The sequence below is a fragment of the Perna viridis genome, chromosome 1 (genome assembly GCF_037379345.1).
Source record: "Perna viridis isolate PV_CMFRI_1.1 ecotype Kerala chromosome 1, ASM3737934v1, whole genome shotgun sequence".
Classification (NCBI taxonomy): domain Eukaryota; kingdom Metazoa; phylum Mollusca; class Bivalvia; order Mytilida; family Mytilidae; genus Perna; species Perna viridis.
In genome coordinates this window covers 41,549,159-41,570,960 of record NC_142445.1, presented here as the reverse complement: position 1 = coordinate 41,570,960, position 21,802 = coordinate 41,549,159, and the positions used below count along the sequence as shown (strand labels likewise).

Genomic DNA, 21,802 nt, shown 5'->3' with positions numbered 1-21,802 from the left:
ACCTGTAGATTCCTTTTAATATGTTGTAGTTAGAATGAGTCTAGACTCATTTTCAGTGATGTGGATTTTGACGTAAACACACTGAGTGTTTGTATTTATAATTCCCCCACATTTATTAAAGTGGGTGCTATTATTTACAATCACTACCCACTACGCTCTTCTCTAACAGATTTCTAAGAGTCTACCCTTTCCAGATCACTCTTATCACTTTCCGTTTACAGATTAGTTTTAGGTGATGCTTGATGGAAAGTTCAGCAACAATTTTCTCAGCTTCTTTTGGAAGGAATGCAAAAATATTTGATATATTTTGATGCATGATGACTTGTACTGTATGTGCATACCGAAATGGTTGAGTGGGGGTATTCTTAGCATGATGTAGCATGCAACATCCAAAATATTTATATATATACTGGAAGATCCAGATGTTGTCCAAGAAGGGACCCCAAACGCTTAGTGCTAAATTCCTGGTGTTAAGCCACGTTTGTGTTTTTTTACTCCAATCCTAGATCCCACCTGGATTTATAACATTATATTTTTATGTTGTTACTTGATTACCGGTTTATTTGCATTTTGTTGTTACATTCCACGAGACGAAGTTGTGTAGGGTATAATGTTTTGGCTGGTCCGTCCGTCCGTCCGTCATCACTACCTTGTTAGCTATTCCTTTAAAATCGCTCTATGGATTACGTCCATATTTTAAAGGATGTATTATTGTAAGGTGAAGATGTGCATATTATACCACCATTTTGATTCAACAATCTTTGTAGTAGCCAGACAATCTATTGTTCCATTCAGTCACTATATATAGGATTTAACAACACTCCATCAGCACTCCATTCTACTTTCTGTTCAGATGACCTTTTCAGAATCATCGGGGTTTTCCCTTTGATTAATGCTTTCAAAATTATGACAGATGGACTTTGATTAGCTAACCAGAAAGGTCATCAGAACAGAAAGTATAATGGAGTGCTGTTAGATCCTACATGCAGTAACTGAATGGGACAGTTGATAAGTCTAATTAGGGCCCCGCCACAAAAAGTTGCGGTTGCCCTATAGTGATCGCTCTGTCCGTCCATCCGTGACAAACTCTAACTTGGGATGTAACTATTTGTCTTTCGATGAAGGCTTTTTGATATTTTGCATGTGAGTGTAAAGACGATGTGTCGCGTACCATTGATAATGGTCTTTGAAATTGAACTTTGACATCAAGGTCAAATTCCATATTTTTCTGTAACAAACTCGTGTCCGGTCTGTAAGTTTTTGTCTTTTAGTGTAGGCTTTTGATATTTTGCATATGAGTAGATCACATAAAAACGATGTGTTGCATACCATGGGTAGTAGCATATGGCCTTGAACTTTGATCTCAAGGTCAAATCCTGTGGTTTTTTTTTTCAGTGAGAAAATCGTGTAACTTTGTCTTTCGATGTAGGCTTTTGATGTTTGACATGTTGGTAGATCACCTGAAGACAATGTGTCACGTGCTATGGTTGGTGACCTTTGACCTTAACTATTGATTTTTGCACAATAGTTTATGTCTTGACTGTAAAGAGTTTTGCATGGCTTATATACAGGATTTTTACCTCAGCGGGGCCCACAAAGATTGATTCCATCTCAATGATATCTAGTTTTAATTAGATTGGGGAGTTTTGACTACTTTCTTTCCAACTGTTCATAGTGGAAAAAGACATTGTGAACGCAACTCCTCTGAAACCTCGTGGCGTGGCGCGCGTGGGGTATGTGAGTGCACTCACTAATGTTCTTTCGTTTATAATGGCCTATACAGGCTTGTGCTGCCTTTGAAGTCTGCAGCAGGATTTAGATTCTTGTATTCATGAACTTTTTTCCCTGTTGTAAACATATAACTTATCCCAGTTTTCTGTGATGATAACTTCAACACAAATTTGTATCTTGATTGTTATTTATAAATGCACTATCTATTCTGAATGGCAAAAATATATACACGAACAATGTGATCGACTACCGCTTGTGTTTAAGATGCTCAATTCATAGAATTTTATCGAACGTGACCTTGCAAGTACTATAAATAAATAAGTAAAATATGGAATTTAAGTTTGACAGTCTGTTCATGTTCTCGTCGGGCCTGGATCAGATATTTTATCAAACTTAAGGGTTATTTTAAAGTTTTTAAACAGAAGTCAAGGCTTTTTTTTTTTTTTTTTTTTTTTTTTTTTTTTCGGGCCCCGTGCTAGGTCCGGGTGTTAAAAGAATAGACCTGCAGCAGCGCTAAGCTTGTCGTATAAGGCGACTAAATAGTGCTCAGAAACCTAGCCGGGGGCTAGGCGCTCTGCCCACAGAGCAACTGGGATGTGTGCCCCGGGTGGTGGAATGGGGTACCCCTGGCGCGTTACATGCTGGGGTTGTTTGTCAGACTATAATACGGAAAACCTGACCGCAAACCATAGTGGTGCACCGTGTTGGGAAAGATGCCACGTTCCTCGCACGTTAAAGAACCCTGCTGTGGTATTCGATAGGAGTAGGAACCTTTGCGCTCCGCCACAGGAGGCTACATTGCCCTACCTTACCCATCCCCCCTTTTTCCAGTGGCGATCAAAATTTGTCGACCCTATTATCCTTGTGACCCATCCTTTTTTTTCATTTCATGTTCATTTTGTCATCCATTTCATGTTCATCGTCTGAATATAGCTGAAATGTTGCTGCTCGGACGTTAAACCCCAACAAACAAACAAACAAACTTTTTTTTCGGACAGGTTGTAAATGAAGAAAAATACGGGAAATATTTGAAAGTTTTTACAATTTTTTAAATTGAATTTTCATTTACAAGTTAGTATTCATCTTGCTGTTGGGAGCAATTATATTTGAATTACTGTCATTAAATAAGCTTATTCCAGTTTTGAACAACAATGGTCAGACATTTCTCGTGGAAAATTTGATGAGTTCTGTATAAAACTACAGCAGTGCTAATTTATAAATATCAACTTTTTAAAAGTGTTATGCCATCTAAGTCATTTGCCCTGAAGATTTATTTGTAATATCAGGGGATTATTGTAAATCTACCAGATATAAAATATGTAATCACTTTTAAAGATGCTTCCAGGTGCTTTATATCTTTTAAGTATCAGTTCCTGCAAGAAACAGGCAGTTGGTGTAACATGGTATTAAAAAAAACATCATTTTGATATAGTGTAATATGACTGTTTGCTCCATCAGAATCAAGAAAAACAGAAAAGATTTTCCATATCATGCTGGACCATTGAGTGACAGTTTCATTAAAATGCACTGAAAATGAACATTTCAAGGCAGATAACACCGTCAAAACCTCATTTTTGTAAGATTCTATGGAAAAGTTTCTGCGCAAAGCCAGTGATGGAGGGATCAAATAACGGTCTTTTCAAACAGAGTATCCTTGAATTATCTTACATTATCAGATCTATCGGGTTTTGACATGCATGTTTCTGATTTTTCCCATTTTTCCTGATTCTTACAAACACTTACACTTAAGACCTATAGTCTACCTTTGTCGTCCTGACGGTGTTCTGTTAGTTGGCCTTATATGGTGATTGGTCCAGTCTCCGGAATATCAGTCACGGTTCGGCTTAGTAGTGATAAAACTGCATGTGTTGATAAATGAGCGTTCTTCTACTATATAAAATGTTCTAGCCCTCAAACAGGTAAAACTACTTCCTTTAAAAGTTTCTTTTTTAAATAAGTTAATAAGTTACAATACATGATTACTGGGTTCAATATGGGTTACTACATAGTTATGTACAACAGATGCTCTAGTAAAGTAACTTTTGACTGCAGTCACTGTTTTTCATCGATTATACTTTAAAGAAATTTGGAAATTTTATTTACACTTCTATAGAATGTTAATCTTTATGTATCTGACACATTCTATAAATTTTGCATTTATTCTAGTAAAAAATTAAGCGTGTAGCTAAAGACGTACATTAATCTCAGGCTCATGTGTAGAGAGACAAATAGGAAGCTCATCGGGCAATAGCCATCCTGCAATAAAAAAAATACGTGATCTTTCTAGCGGGATGGCCATTAGGTACCAGTATTGCATTGCATATCCCTGAGCGGGTGTACTTCAAAACATGGAGGGTATAAAATATAGTGCATTTTCTTTTTGCCTTTCTACAAACTAATGTTTTGTCAAAAGATATGAACAATGACTTGTAAAATAGAGCAAACATATCACTATAAGATGATAAACTTTTTGTTAAGAAAATTTAACATTAGAACATAAAAATGTTCCGCTGAAAAGATTGGCTTGATGAGTTCAAAACGAAAGTGAAAGTATAGAAAATGGCTATTTATTGTTCAAGACTACTTTTCTTCGTGGACTCACCTTACTTTTTTTTGCGGGAAATTATTTTATCGCATGTCCTTAGAGATGCTGCATAAGTGAAAGTTTTATTGAATCAATTTACATTTTTTTTTGAATCCTAAAAATATGCACTTCACTATAGAAGTCTATAGAAATATTAATGCGATACACAGACATGTTGTGGTAGGATGCAATATAGAGTTATCTTTCTTATACTGTATTTTTGAATAAATTGGCCTATATCCAAGACACGAATTAACAGATAAAATAAAACGTTTATAAAGTAGATATTTCTTTTTGTATACAATAAATTGCTGCAACCTCATTCATTTCAAGTTTAGACTTGATAAAGATAGATTTGAGTCGTTAATAGCAAATGATAAAAAAGATAATGGTGTATTTGCTGTATAGCTTTAATCACTTTTGATTCGAGAATATTGAGTTAAATATTCTAAGAACTAAAAATATGAATAGTAATTAAGGCATCATATGCTTTTTGAAAGAGCTTTGATTCAATAGTGATATCTTTGTATATGAAATGCTAATGATGGTTAGATCAATGGAAATTTTAAAGTAGACAGGAATTATTCATTTATTACATTAACTAGATGAATTTATAATCGACATTCCATTCAGAGCCAATTTAAGCGTAGCTAAATTTATTTGAATAGATTGATTTATTGTTGATTTGAAAGAAACACAAGAAAAAAAAGAACGCAGAACGACAAAATGAAGAATTTAGGAAATAATTGAAACAAGATATACACTTAAGGTGATATAGGTCAGGGGTTAGTATTATATAGCCCCTGTACAGGTTTTGGGTTGATTCGGCATGCGATACATATGTTAACATGTTATGTACACTATACTAGTATTATGTAATTCGACTATTTTAAAGTAAACAGAGATGTGGAACATAGGGGAGCGATATAGGTCTGAGTGTGCGGTATAAGTCTGAGGATGTGATATAGGTCTGAGGATGCGGTTCCAAGAGTGCGGTAAAAGTCTTAGGAATGAGACATAGAAATTTGCAATATAGTCTGAGACTATCATTGATAATGCATACCAAAAATATTATAGTTTGCTCTTAACATATGAACAATGTATATATAAATGAGTCAAGGCTTCTGCGGAAAGACGCATAATTTTTGTCCTCCAAGTTAAGAGATGTTATACAAATCAGTAACTCTGTGGAATTTCAATTTGGCTCGATTGCAGTGTCATACTCATCTTTGCATATACTTAACCATTACATGCCAAAATCTGTATCGCATGCATAAAGTGGTGATATGGGTTGATGGTTGATACGGTATGTTTAAACTACTGTAATTTTGGGACATTGGTTTGTGTGATACATCCAAAAAAAAGAAAATCGAAACAGACAAAAGACATTTGTCCGAAGGAATGCATTTACTATAGTATATTGGCAAGAATGCCCATCAACTTCAAAATTTGCAATAAGTTCTCATTGTATATATTTCGGAAAACGCCACTTCCAGATAAAACATTTATGAGTATACATGTATGGGCAGTCGGTACTTCAGAAACATCTTTAAAAATTCTAATGTGATTTGGTCCAAGTACCAGAGTCACTTAATTGACGTATTATTTGTTTAAACAAACAGTCGATGTTTTCTGAGAATCGATTTTATCGATAGCCGAAAAAAAGCACGTACGTCTTCAGTTTGCTAATGTGTATGGCATGAATAAATGTTTCTAGAAAAGGTTTGATATTCCCAACAGTGCGCATTCTCCAAAGTCCCCATTTTTTATGAAGTATGAAGTCGAGCTTTCGCTATGTTTTGTTTCATTTGTCTCTCACTCGATTTCAGAATGTATCATTTTTTTATTTTCTCCTTTCTTTTTTCCTTCTACGTTTTGTTTGTGAGTTTTATCTTTTATCATGGGTTTCCTTAAATATTTGGCCTTTATGTCCTTACAAGCTCTGTACTACATACAGTGAACTTGTTTCAATCATATTGAATGATGTGAAATCCGTATTGTTTCCATCATTGTTACATGCATTCAATTGAACTGTGTTTTTGTCTGTCTAGTACAAAAGGTGCATGTTTACTAAGTTTATTTAACTCATGAAACATAGCTTAAGACATGCATGCATGTGCCTATTTTTATGAACATTGAAAAGTATGGAAACTGAACCTTAACTTTATGTCCCCGTGCAGGTCCGGGTGTCAAATGAATAGGCCTGCAGCAGCGCTAAGCTTGTCGTAAAAAGCGACTAAATAGTGCTCAGAAACCTAGCCGCGGGCTAGGCGCTCTGCCCACAGAGCAACTGGGTTGTGTGCCCCAGGTGGTGGAATGGGGTACCCCTGGAATGTTACATGGTGGGATTGTCAGGCTATAATACGGAAAACCTGACCGCAAACCAAAGTGGTACATCGTGTTGGGAAGATGTCGCGTTCCTCGTACGTTAAAGAACCCTGCTGTGGTATTCGATAGGAGTAGGAACCTTTGCGCTCCGCCACAGGAGGCTACATTGCCCGACCCTGCCTATCCCTCCCTTTTACTGGTGGCAATCAAAATTTGTCGACCCTATTATCCTTTTGTCCCATCCTTTTTTTTGCATTTCATCATCATTTCATGTTCATTTTATCATCCTTTTCATGTTCATCGTCTGAATATAGCTGAAATATTGCTGTTCGGACGTTAAACTCCAACAAACAAACATAACTTAACGTTAATGACCCGCTCCAGAAATAAGCGTTTGGTCATCCCAGACGTGGGTCTAGCAGTAAACGGTATCTTGATTAGTCGCTTCAGAAATAGGCATTTACAGTGAAACCTCGGAAATCGGATCTTCAAGTTGATAGGCTGCTATTGTGAACTTAGGATTATTTACAGTGAAATCTTTAAAAACCGATTCTTCAAGTCTACTGGCCGCTTAAGATACACGCATTCGATCAGCTCAGATGTGGATCTGGCAACAATATAATTTGAAACCCATGTTCACTGGGTTTTTTGGCCGACTGATCACTTTAAATATCGGCATTTGGTCAACACTGGATATTTGTTCCAGGTTATATAATTATCTGGTTTATTTAGGTATTTGGTTTGCATAATATTCCCAGAATTGAACTAGAGGCTTGGGATAGATTATTTTCGGGTTACATAATAGTCTTCTTGAGTACGCAGTTGATATCAGGGCAGTAACCGTCAATTTCTCCTATACTACATGAGAAGAAAGTAAAATAAATGTTCGCTGGCTTACTTTACATAAATTCCAGACGTGTTGGATTGACTTTGAGACAGAATTGTGTAATGAGAATTTTTCAGTGTTTTTCACACTATTAAACTTGGTATTATTTGAGTGTACCTTAAAATTTGAAAATTGGATTGTTATCTTTCATTGTACATTAGATTCTCCTAAATAACTGACACGTGTTGGTCTTTGAAGAGTTCTGTATTGAATCTCAGTAAAAAAGAAATGTCTACATTGTAGATGATGGTTTTCTTACGTGTTGCATGCTTTTGAGAGACTTTTTATGTAAAACTCAGGCAAATCCTGTGGTATTGGTGGCGCAACATATTTTTTTTCCACTGAATTTTTGGTTCCAATGTAATGTCTATATCATACAAAAGGTATGTCAAAGATTTTTTTAATTGTCAATTGATGACTCAGAAAATAATTTTATTTAAAGTTCCTTAACAAAACAACCGAATTTTGCACAAAATAAAGAGTTATCTCCCTTTTTTTGGATAATGTCAGTGCTTTCTATGTAATTTATTTCTCTATAATTGTCGTAACATCCAGTTTTTAGAAAGGAAGCATTTATGACATAAAATGGAGGACTTTTTTAAACAAAATGTTCCATGTGCCACCCACTGCTGGTTCTTGCAAGTAATTTACACCTTTTCAATTGTTTGGAGGTGTGGGTTGTATATTACACAGTAAGTCCCAGTCCCATTAAATAATAAAAGATGGGTATCACTTAAAATTACCCTATTCATGCATTTCTCTCACTAACGCCTACAGCAATAGCATAAATAAAGCTATATATGAATAGTGTCAGTATTCTGCTATGCTTATCAGTTGCTTAGCTGGTTCATTTGGGTAAGACTGTTAGTTCTCCTCGTGCTTAACAGCTATATACGGTTGGGATAACTATAGTTTACCACACCAATAGACTTATTGGGTCCTTGTCAATGTCCATGCCTTAGTTCATATTATGTCTTACCTTTCTGCTTTGTGTGTGTGTGTGTGTGTGTCTGTTTGTTTTTTTTTCTATCGCGCCTCATTGCAATCATGCAAAGATAAGAAAGACCGAGTATTTATATACTGAAAAGTATCCAGTGGCGGATCCAGACCTTGGTCAGCTGGGGAGCTGAACAAATTTCAGATTTTTTATTAACTTTTTTATTTATTAGCGAGCGGAGCGAATAATTCTGTTTAGATGGACTCAATGCCGAGTGGTTCATTGGGGGAGGGGGTGAATTTATGGAAAATCAAGATTTTGTGCTAAAATATACATTTTATCCAATATACAAATCAAGTGCCCGACGTCGACTCTTTTCAAAACTCAAAATGGTTTTATCTTATAGAACCACAAGTCTTGGGTCTCGCAAGGCAAACATCCCACAGGTTTATAAGATTTAAAGGATTGATGTAAAATCGGCTTCATTTTCCAATTCACATTATGTTATAGGCTATTGTCATTTGTTAATACATTGTGTCATTTAAGATAATGCTGGTGATATTAAGTAACATTATTTATAAGTCGCTTTATGCTTATAGTCCGATAGTTAGTTTGCAGTCATTCATTCACCTACAATTGTATCAATAATTCTTTATCTAATCATTGGACATATATTTGTTTATACGGTGCATGTAATTGTATGCACTTCAGTATTCGTAAACATTCTAACTTGTGGTCGTGGTGGGGAGGGGGGGGTGACATATGACGCGAAATAAATCGACTGAAACATATTTGATATGTAATACTGGGTGTTAATTTGTTTCACCCATAGTTGTACGAGATAAGACTAATGAATTATATGGTGGGTGGTGATTATTATTTTTAAGAAGCGCGGGTGAGAGAGGGGGGTTGCTTAAGCCTAGTAGCTCCCCCGGAAAATCCGCCATTGGTATCATTATATACCGGTAATGCAGCTGTATTCTCTTTTGTAAAGATAAGACTTTTGATGCCTTGACAATGTAAATCTAAAATAGAATTTTGTTAACATCTGTAAAATATATATTTCAAACATATTTATTTACTCAGATCAAAGGTGAACATAGTCTATTTAGGAAACCGCCCGGAAAATGGCGTGTCTATATAATGCTAATATGAAGTCGCTTTAAATTGAAGTTAACAGCGCTTTTACAAATTTCTAACATTTACATTCAATTGGTACATAATTTATAAATATTTACAGACCGACTTTGTCCTAAATTTAAATTATCCATATGACTTTCAAACGCATTATCAAATGTTATTGATAAATATATGACTGTAATCATTTACAAAATTAGTTTACATATAGTACGTACATAATTTGTGATATCTCGGTACACATCGCAAGGGGACTCGCTCTTAGGTATAGGTATTGGTAAATATGCCTAGCATCTACTTTTGCAAGGAGGATTAGAACTTTTTCACATTCAGGGGTTTATTTTAAACTCGAAATAAGCCTTTAATCAGGATTTTCTCAAGTGTGCGGGGAACAGAGAAGTTTTGAAGCAGTGCAAGTTTATTTTTAACGTTATAAAACAGATAGAGTTTTATCTACCTCTCTATATTTCTCCTGAACATCAGTGTTCGGCGAATACTTTCGATCAGGAACCTCTCACCTGGCTTCTTAAAATCCTCTGTTGATGGTTTAGAGAAGGGAAGATTAGACAGGATTATATCGTTGTCAAAATATACAAGCTCATCTACTGTGTTTTTGGAATATAGTTGACGTGATGGGGGACGCGAAGTTGTCAGAAAAGGAGGAAAAAGAAGGAAAATTCTGTAAGTACATGCACCTTTATAGCTCTATACTTGAAAACTGGGGTAAATGCATTTTTTTTTGTATAAATGTGTTATACAAGTTAGTATGTAGACACATTGTACCGGTATTTTGCAGGAATTTTAAACCTAGGTAAAGGAGAAAAGGTGCCACAACTGTTACATATATGAAATGCATGTGCGATGATTTATGTGCATTTTGTCATGATGTGCCTTAACTGTCAGTATTTAGTTGAAAGATAGGTTCATCATTACACAAGTGCGAAGAGAATGATTTACGACGCGTGTGGCCATCCTTACTCGTCTGTTTTCTAAATGTGATGTTTACTTAAATGACTCGGATTTCTGTTGAAGTTAATTACTTCAAACACCTAGGTACATTTTATTGTTGTATTCCAATTATTTTTTTCTACGAAAAAAGGATTATTTAAGTCTTCAAACACCCTTGAAAAGGAGATTACAAAGCGTGTTTATGTCCATTATGTCAGTTAATTCTTGCCAAAAGTTGTGACTTAATTAGGGATTTGTCGGTATCTATATCCACAAATAATTGCAAATGATATTAATTTGTTCGGTATATTGTGATCAATATATGTATAAACAATGAAAACGCAAGCTATTACAGGAAATATCTACATGCGATATCAATTAATAATTAAAAAGCTATTGTGTTGATTATTTTTGACAACAAATACAAGTACTAGATGACGAATGGGAAGGAAAGAGAACTTCAGCTTTTCCTCAGTGCATTTATACAAGCAAGGGTACAAGGGTGTGTTGCGTACAATAGGCAGATTAAGAGATAAAGCTTTGTTGTCTTAAATTTGTTCGTAAGTTGGTAGCATTTGTTAACATTGACATTTGCAGGGCGGTTATAAGTATTTTGAAAAGGGCGCAAACTGGTTGTGAAAACGTGAGAATGTAGGCTGTTAATTTCCCATTTTTGCACCAAGGGGAGTAAACAACCCAATAACCCCCATCCCCTGGATACGCCACTATTTTTTTTTAAGTTGAAGTCCCACCTTATCGAGATTGTTGTACTCTTTTTCATACGTAGATGCACATTTTTTTTTGCCTTATACAAATCATGCATCTGGCTGAGCTATTGATCTAGGATCTGGTACATTGTAAACTATATGAAAAAACCTATTTACTTTTCATTATATACTAAGTTTCTTGGCCTACTTTCATATGAAGATACAGACAAATTGTCTTTTATCTTTGTAGTTCCAGATCTCAGGGGTTGACGCTCTTTTTTCCCTTTTGATTACTCTTATCTTATTCCCTTTCATCTCTTGTTAAAAATTTTTGATGGACTTAATTTGTGTTGTGAAAGTAAACAAACTCGTTTTGGTTTAAGATGCTTTAAATACTGGCGTTCATTTTTCGCTTAGCCAGTATGAAGTTTTACAATATTTATTTTTTTTTCTAAATATAATACAAATAACCTTTCATTATCTCTGGGTTCTGAAGATACAATCAGGATAGTGCCCTTCGAAGAATTCTTTTTTGCAAACTCGTGCCTCTGTAATATGATAAACATTTTCTCTGTCACGTTCACTTTCTGAAATTTCAGAATCATGAAAAGAACTGATGAATTGGAAGAAGACAAAAGCATGCTTAACATAGCTCTATAACTTAGTAAATCTATTGCAATGAAGCCTCTATATAAACACCAGAATTACAACTGCATGAGTTTCTATAAAAAGAAAGCAACAAGCAGGCACTGCACGCATTAATGTAAAAAACATCATGGTTGTCTGTTAGATGAAAATCTCCTACATCTTATACTAGATAACAGCAAGGTCATATTATGTCAAAAACTATATTTAATTGATTGGAAGTGATTTATAAAGACGTTGATTTTGTTTGAATTGCCAAAAGGATTGCAGACTCAATCCTATAGTATCATTTTATTATTACCACTATTAGGAAATATGATATCGTGTTATCTCACAACTGTTTCAAATGCCACCAGCTTTCTGGTACATTTCCATGTTTTAACTCGTGTATATTTCAACTTCCTGCTCTTTCGCGATGTTGGTACATTTTACTGCTGATTATTTTGGTACTGTATACATTGGTACTTAGTTTAGGGTTTTTGATGACTTGGCTTATGGTATATTTCAATATCACGGGGTAGATCAGGGGATGGGAAGGCAGGGAGCAATGGACCGTTTGCCCCTTCTGACAGGATATGGTTCATTTTCAAAATTTCTTTCCCAACCACTGGTAGATTGCATGTTAATTCTGGTTCAGTGGTCTACTGGTCTTATTTCTTTAAATTTCTTTAAGCCTGTAAAGCGAGACCTAAATTTAGTACAAATTTATTCTTTCTTATATATTAGCATATATATATGTACATATTCATGTACATATTTTATTCATACTTGAAAATTCCGAGTAAGTTTTTGGAACATCTCGAAGTATAGAGGCACAAACTGGACATTACTTTTATTGGCAATATATTCACAGCCTAAGTTAGCAGCAAATACAAAATATTAATGAATATCATGATGACTTTAAAATATTCAGGACCATAAAATTCCTGTTCCGGGTTGTGTTCTTAATTATTCGCCTGTATGACAATAAGGCTAATGAATAATTGAAAAAGCATATCTATTTAGTCATTTGAAATATAAAAGAAATTGAAAACAAAGTGTGCGTTTAAAGTCTGGCTTAGTATTTAATCTTTACTGTTACAACTAAATTGTTTGCACACCAACACAGGGCAAATACTATTATCACTAAACACTGTGTTCTATAAAAGGCAAACTATTTGTTTTTGATTTCTATTTGTGATATGACGTTCATTGTGGAAAGTGTCATTTTAGTACAGACTGACTAATGGTCTCTTACTACTATCACTTCATTTGTAACTTTGTAAACAAATAAATCACGGGGTTCTCTCATTACTGATCTGTACAAAACTATCATTCTTTGCGAATAGAAGTTATAGTACTATTTCTTTGTATAGATGATCCTTTTATGATCTTCCTGTGGTTTAATGAATTCGGACCATTCTCCTGTCTTAGCATGTTACTAGTAGTTTACTGCTTCCTCGTTATATGGCCACATACTTTCAATTATCAGGGGCGGATTCAGGCGGGGGCGTGGCGGGCGTGCGCCCCCCTAAAATTTGAAAAGCATGGGTTGTCAGGGGTAGATTAAGGCGGTTTTAGGTTGAAACTTTAATTTCTGGCTAATTTTACAACAAAAGATATTTACATTGCACCCACTTTAGAAGAATATTTCAAAAATATATTTTTTTCCTTGCTCCGCCCCTGATTATTGATTCCATTGAATTCGAACTCGTACCGCTGTGACATCTATGGAAACGCCGCCTGCACAAAGTCCAGCGCCCTAGACCACTCGGCCAGCTAGGCTGTATTGCCTAATATAGCCAAGCTGACCGAGTGGTCTAGGGCGCTGGACTTTGTGCAGGCGGTTGCCATAGATGTCACATCGGTACGAGTTCGAGTCCTGCGGAGGGAACGACCAAAAATTTGCATCGCAAATTTGACAGTTCTAACATCGTTGGGAATTTTTATGTATATATTTTATTTTATCCTATTTTTGGTCAAGCATTCCAAAGATTTTAAAGTCTCTAATACACTTCACACTTGTAATTAATTTAACTGAAATTCTTGCACGACATCCAAGTATCGCTTTGAATTTAGTGTCTTTTCGTTTGACGCGGGTCAAAGTTCATTAGAGGTATTTGGCCATATGACGTCTCCGTTTTGACCACCAAAGTTATAAGGTGTGGTAAAGTGGATCTGTCTCTATATAGTACATGTGCTATAATATCTAATAGTTTAGTACTATGACCCTTGCTTTAATCCCGAAATTATAAATGTAGAGCAGATGATCCTTCTAATTAATTTCACGACGACCCCCCCCCCCCCCCATAAAAAAAATAATTGGAAAACTCCGGAGACAAAAATTGAACTCTTCACCTATTCTTTAGCATTCGAATAATTTTAGCTCATCGACCAAGTGAGCTATTGGCCTTACTTGGCGTCCGTCGTCGTCGTCTGTTAACATTTTTTACTTACTTCTTAGAACGGAATTCGATGAAATTTGGCATCAGTGTTCCATAGGATATCGCTGTACAAAAAATGCATTATTTCAAATGCAATAGAATATTTACCACCGTTTTTAAGGTAAAAATCAAAACAGAAAGTTGTACGTTTTCACCTTTGTATAGCTGCGTTAAGTGGCTGACTCCGTAAGAATCAGGCAGTGGGTAAAACATGGTATGAATAATACCACCATTTTGAAACTTTAATTCGAATATTTGCAGAATCAGAATCAAGGAAAAAAGATAAGATTTTCCATATCATTTTGTGAAATTGAGTTAAAATCTCATTTTTCTAACATTCTATTGAAAGTTCCTGGGCAGATCCAGTAATGCAGAGATCAAATGATGGTCTTTTCAAGTAGAGAAAGCATTATTGATTGAAATTATATGGGCATATCGGAGGGGTTTTGACATTCATGTGTCTGATTTCCCCATTTTGCCTGATTCTTACAAACACTAACACTTAAAAGAGAAGGTGACTTCAAATTTAGAACTGTCGTTGTCCGTTATGCCCAAATGAGCATGTCTCAATTTACGTGGGAATTATTACATTTTAACTTTCAAATTTGTAGTTTGGTTAGATATTAACCCCATGCAAATTTAGACTCTTATCTCTTCAATATGACTTATCCGTCTATTACTTATGAATTAAATACTATTGATTCATCTTTAACGGACCGGAAATTTCCACCTCATTGCACATTGATGTACATTTCAATGCGTTCCTAATCAGGTTGAATTTTATTTCTTGCTCTGCCATCACATAAGTGTCTTTAATATTCAAAAGTTACTTATTTATGTATCCACAAGGTTATTGAAGAAACTGTTCTTGATGTTATTAATATATATTACTTGTTAAGGAAAAAAATTAGTGAATGTATTTGCCTATCAGTAAGTTGTTTAAAGTACACTTCTTTAACCTTTGAGTATCTATATGGTTTAAAAGGCTTTTGTCCTTCTTAGCGAACTTTCAAAATTTATTTCGGAAGGTTCCAAAACATCGTTTAAAAACTGCCTTTTAAGGAAGTGTGCATCACATGATTGAGGTTATTTCTTCATAGACCAAAAGGATATAAAAGTCATTCCTTATAATTTAATTTTAGTAGCAATATTCAACAAGTAAATCATTAAAAAGGTTGATGACGTTATAGTCGCACTACAAAATTTGGTCTATGAGATGGTTTAAACTCTTCATTTACTACATACTACAGAATTAACAATATTTCAGTAGTAGCTTCTGTTTAAGACTATGAACATCTTCGATTGGTCTATCTTTTTGTGGGTTTAAATAAACGTTTGTTTTATTGGTTTTTTTTCTGTCAAAAGATAGCTGATGTCTATACAGTTGATAAAATTTTCTCCCTGTTGCAAGATCCACCTTCATACAACACAAAAAAACCTTCAAAATGCACTTTTAGAAAAAGGTGTCGGTAGCTGTAGAAAAACTGCAGCATCAAATGTTTCCCTTCGACAATAATAAATGATAAAGTTGTGTCCCCTAGATAATAAGTATTTTCTGTTGTGGTTCCGAGCATTAATTCCACTCCTATGGTATGTATGCAGAGCAAGGTCACTCTAAAGCTGTACATATATTTTTTCTTAATTTTTCTCATTACAGTGGTATCAAAGTTATTAGGTTTTGAAAGATTAATCCTATTTCTGTCTCAATGGTCGATCAGGGTACAATCCGATTATTCGTTTGAACACTTTCCATTGCAATCTACACAACATCAAGTGCTTGGTGTTATTCCTCTCGTAAATAATCTTAGAAATTAGAAATGGAAATTCAATTTATTATGAAAATTGATGTTAAGTAGCTACCTTTGTAAGAATCATGCAAAATCTGAAAAATGTGATACACCTCAAAAAAAGGCAACATATTTTTATTTTTGTAATTAAGTTGTTTTATGGGTCTATATTATGAAATGTGTATTTATTTATTCAAATATGCCTGCTCTTAGGAGATAATCCACACTGAAAATCCAGTAGATTCTATTGTCTTTGAGTGCAATTTAGAACACAGGTTATTTGAAAAACCATATGTTAATTTCTGTTCACTATGACATTTCAAACAAAATATCAAAAATAAAAATATGTAGGCTTTTTACCCATGAATCACATTTTGCATGATCCTTAGCTGGAGTACTATTTAAGTCCTTAATAGCATGTTTTTTTTTTCTAAAAATATTCCAGATAAATTGACAGTGTTTGAGAACATCTATAAATATACACAGCAATCGGTGCAAAAATATACCATCAATTACATCAAAGGTAGCAAAAATTTCAAAACGAGGCACTTGTCATTCCGATATATACCTGGTTCTTTTCACCATTTATCTGGTAGCAGCGGACCCTTTGTGTTCCATGAGCATGCTTATTAAATTTTTGTATATACTTGAGCGATAAAATAATATTGTGTTCTACCCAAGCAGTGTATGTCACGCATGCTCATCGACTTCCTATTTAGTGATCTATTCATGATTTTGCAATAACAAATTCAATGTACAAAAAAATAAATAATGAAAACACAGTTGCTACCTATTAGCACTAAGGGAACTACGGGTCCGAAACGAAGTTCTATTTTCGCTCAGACGTTTACATTAGATAACAAACGTGTTCTCAGAACAACAAACAAATGCTCACGAACAAAAACACAAACAACTGTACCAGAATGAGAAAACAAACAAATCCTCAGAATAATATTAAAACAAATTAAGTAGCACTCAAGCTAAGGATCATGCAAAATGTGATTCATGGGTAAAAAGCCTACATATTTTTATTTTTGATATTTTGTTTGAAATGTCATAGTGAACAGAAATTAACATATGGTTTTTCAAATAACCTGTGTTCTTAGGACATAAAAATTATATAGAATGCACCGTAGATTTCAAAATTAAGGGAGATAACTCTGTAAATGACGCTGAAATACAATAGAATCTACTAGATTTTCAATATTGATTATCTCCTAAGAGCAGGCAGATTTGAATGAATAATTACACATTTCATAGTATAGACCCATAAAACAACTTAATTACAAAAATAAAAATATGTAGCCTTTTTTGGGGTGTATCACATTTTTCAGATTTTGCATGATTCTTACTAAGACAGCTACTTATTAACAAACAAACAGCCAAGCAAAAACAAAAATATTACATCAAGCACTTGACTATCTTTCACTGGTTGCACTGAAGGTAAGTTATGCAACAAAGAACGTACTCCTGTAATATTACTTACAGTCAAACGTTAGGTGTTTTGACAACTAACGTTTAGCTGTGAAGGGGAGCATTCAGAGCTTATTACGACATCAGTTTATTAAAAATCAAAACCGTATCCTTTTCATCATTGAGAATATGTATCACGTTATAGACTGACAACATCGGCCACGCCATTGCAAACAATTGTAATGAGATTTCATCATAACATGTCACTGTCTACATTTTTGTATTCCTGAATCATCTTTCTTGGGCTCGAATAATTATGCACTATGTAAATGTGCACCCAAGAAACCCTTTGTTGTAAGGCAACAATAATGGAGGCTTATGTCGTGTGCGCGTTATCTGAGGGAAAATGTGAGTTGCTGTCTAATAAAAAGGGTATACAGTATACTTTGTCATGCGCGGATCCAAGGAAAGGCGTGACGGGCGTAAAACCCATTTATATTGAAAAAATGCGTTAAATCCGATTTTTTTTTTACATCAAATCTTCATGTTTTTTTCTATTCATCTTGATATCCTGGACCCGCCTGTATTGGTATACGAGTTCATTATCCTAATGGGTTTTCATTTTTCCCGAAGTGAACCTGATTTGGTATGGCTATTATTACAATAACATGTAAAGAATATTCTAAACAATTGTCCTATATGATCATTAGTAACAATGGCTTTTGGGAGAATTGATGTAGGAAATTAAAAAAAAATCTGTTTTGTTCTGTTTTATTGAGCTCATTAGAACAAGATTCAGTTTCTGATAGAAGTATCATATGTAGGAATAAATTCAATAAATTATTTTGCAATGGTCAAGTTATATATCGAAGTTTTTGAGCACTTTAAAAAGTCAAAAGATTTTTTTTTGCTGGGATTTAACTTTGAACAATACCAATATTTTTAGCCACACACACACATTTGTAACGTTTAAATTGTTATTGGTAGAGCGGTGTTTGTTAATCACAGGAAAAAGACGGAAGTGGCTTTAAATATGTCTATTTTGCAGATCTGTGCACGATATAATCTCTTTTCTTTTCTTCTCCTCAAAATTATCTTAAAATATTACTTAAAGAAGAACACACAGAAGAGGTCTTCATTCAAATTTAGGGAAATGCTTTACGAGTGTTATAATTCTGTGATGCCAATGGCTTCAGTACTAGTTAAACATGTGTTATTGTGTTTTAATTGCCGAACATAATTTCAATAAAGTATGCATGATCTTGAATTAGTGTCTTGATCATGTATTAAAACATATTGTCCAATAATTCGTAGATTAATATACTATACCCTTTGAGAGGCGATTATGCGTCAATTGTATTTATGTTATGTTTTTTATGGTTGAAATCCCTTGCAAGGTCTCACAAACAATACGGGATCACCGTTGTTAAATCAATAATCTCGATCGAACTCTGTCTTGACGGACTATATTTCATTACTGCAATTGTAGAATTATCTATCTTCTTTAGTTTAAACTTTTTAGTATTACATTTTGTTTTTCTTGTTGTATAGAAAACAGCTGTTGCAAACAACCTATAGTTATGTATGTTTCAAAAATACATTGCTCGTGAAATCGATTTCCAAATCAAATGGTGTGATATTTTCACCTGAAAAGGAATATATAATTCGGATTATCAATTACTATAGTAAATTTTCACTTATTGAAGTGTTCAAGGATTTCTCAAGAAGTAGATAGTAGCAATTCAAACGAAATTGATTATCTGTATTTTTTTCAAGTGTCGAAGTATTTCTGAACTAGGAGTTAATGATGAGTAAAAAGGAGAAAGGCAATGTGTGTAAGTAGTTTTTGTGTGATGACGTCTTAACTTTCGGTTTTTGACCTGTAAAATCACAACATAGTTTTCCGTGTGTCCTAATGTCGTTACAGTTGTAACCGAACCTTGCCTCTCAAGCTGTTACTTAAACTCATATTATAGAGAGGTCGGTTGTAAAACTTGTCATTCTCTCTTGCAATGCTAGAAGTAACATCAAGTTCATTGTCTTGCCCCCTCTTGGATTCTCAAACTTGTGAATTTTAACATGCTTGTCCGCTACATTTGTTGATAAGCTATGCATCTATAAATCTCTAATCAAATTGAATTACAAGTTTACGTTCATTTCATAGAACGGATTAAATTTACTTTCACTTCGACTTCTGTTTTGCAGCGATTGCGATTTCAATGAAAGTATAAAGTCACTTGTTGTGTAACAACCAATGCAAAAATGCTTTTTTCAATCAGTATCATATATCGTACTTTTGGTACATTTATTCACAATCGTTGCCCTCTAAATTTTTGAACGACAAAGAAGTCTTAAATTATTGTTTGTCTAAAATGACATCTCAGTTTTCTCATTGAATTTGGTCAGTTGCTCATAACAAAATATGAGCAATAACCAACACGAAAGATGAGGGTTCTAGTCTTATTTTGACCGTTGCAGTATCATGTATGTGTGATTTGGTTTGCTAGTACAAAATGACTGTTATAGGTTAGGGAGTTCCATGCTGTCCACAGATGAAAATTGTAGTTAGCATTAGTTAATCACATTTATTACAGCTAAAAATACTGGAAGAAAAAAAAAACATTGGGAGTAATTCTTTATAGATCAGTCATCTTCACGCCTTCTCCATTATATTGAATGTGTCTCAAAATCACTTCAACTGAAATATGTTATCTATAAAGCCCTTTCCCTTTAAATTTAAGTTGTGAAGCCCCTTTCTCAAATCTGAAACGAGTGAAGCCCCCGTTCTCCCCCCCCCCCCCCCACAAAATACACATTTTCCAAACAACCTTTTTGATCGCTCAATATGCATTAGAGTGTATCAAAATAAAAAGCGTATTTTTTAAAATCACTAAAGAAATATAATAAATGTATAAATTTTTGCAACCTTTTTTGCAAAGATATGATCGTATACATAAAGTTCTTTGAAAATCACGTTTATAATTTACAATCTTATCTTGTGTATCTACCCGATTTTAAATGACGCCATTCAAATCTAATAAATATGTTTACGCGAACAGAAACTTTCTGCCTTCAAATAGATAAATTTCATAATGTTATATATCTCTTTTTGAAACTTATACAACGTTCATTTCAATTTAAAGTAAGGGTTATTTAAACAAGTCCCATAAATTCAATCTTATACTAAGGCCAGGTTTGTTAGAGTTCATTGTCTTGGGTTACTCGCGAACAATGGAACCTCTACTGGGTTCAAAGAGATTGCGTAACATTGGATAGAAGATAATCCTATCATAAGATAGGTGTAAAATTCACAAGACACGCGAGTCGGAAATGATAGGTCACTCACTGGAATGCTAACAAAATAATACCCTTTAAATGACGTGCCATTTATGTACTTCAGATGTACTCCCAAGTTCTATCTAACGTTTAAATAAACATTGGAGTAAGGTGGGACAAATTAATAATAAAGTGAAAAAAATCTATGCTTGCAAGTCAACAATTCAGACAACTACTAGATGTTTCTTCTTTGATCATTTCAAAATTTTGCCCTTCAACTTTTTAACGTTTTCAAAAATTAACTCCACTTTTCAAAACACCTGTCAATAGCTGTGTTCAGTTTATTGTTCCGGTACTGTATTTTATCCTGGTTTAATACATGTGTAGATGTATTTTATCTTTTAAAAAATACGTTTATCTTCAAACACTAAGAAAGCGAGGAACTTCGTCACCACTTTTGGACGAATAGTTGCGGTCGCTTCTTTTTTGGAATACATGAAATCGCGACAAAAATACCAGGGATACTTTTAGTTTTAGTTACTTGCATATAATTGCTGAATCTGTAGGTAAAAATGCCAAATTGATTGATTGATTTAAGTGCATGTCATAATCAGACCAGCAAATGTGTAAAACAAAGATAGTGTAAAAAAAATCCAACACTCCGACAGTGCAAGTTTTACATTTAGCCATTATTCTATTCTTTTCAATTAATTCGATGACACCGATTATTTTATATCGTCCTCAACCTGTTATACGATAGGCACCCATTTACAACAACTCGAGTCGCCGAGTATAACTAGAAATTTTGTATTAGCAAAATTGTCAAAAAACATTTTTGTTCTTTCTCTCCATTTCTTAAAACAGATTTTATTGTCAAAAATGTTATGAATGTCAGAAACCATTTTTTTCTAATTTCTATAACTTTAATATTCTTCAATGTCTTTATTAATTTTTTATTATTTAAAAGAGTAATCAAGGGAACCAAGGTTATAGCGGTCAT

General features: G+C 34.2%; 1 protein-coding gene across 9 annotated transcripts in view; it reads left to right on the top strand.

The window, feature by feature from the left end:
* Positions 1-21,802, top strand: part of LOC148628804 (cAMP-dependent protein kinase catalytic subunit alpha) — a 74,892-nt gene that overhangs the window by 20,004 nt on the left and 33,086 nt on the right. Inside the window, exon 1 of one of the 9 annotated variants that reach the window (XM_088594909.1) lies at positions 9,791-10,284. The exons of 6 other annotated variants lie outside the window; for them this stretch is intronic. In XM_088594909.1, coding sequence (XP_088451035.1) covers positions 10,236-10,284 — 49 coding nt within the window. In that variant the 5' untranslated portion in view covers positions 9,791-10,235. Of the gene's footprint in view, positions 1-9,790; positions 10,285-19,202; positions 19,362-21,802 lie in introns of those variants that run through there. 2 more of the 9 variants (XM_088594890.1, XM_088594937.1) reach the window with 2 other exon arrangements.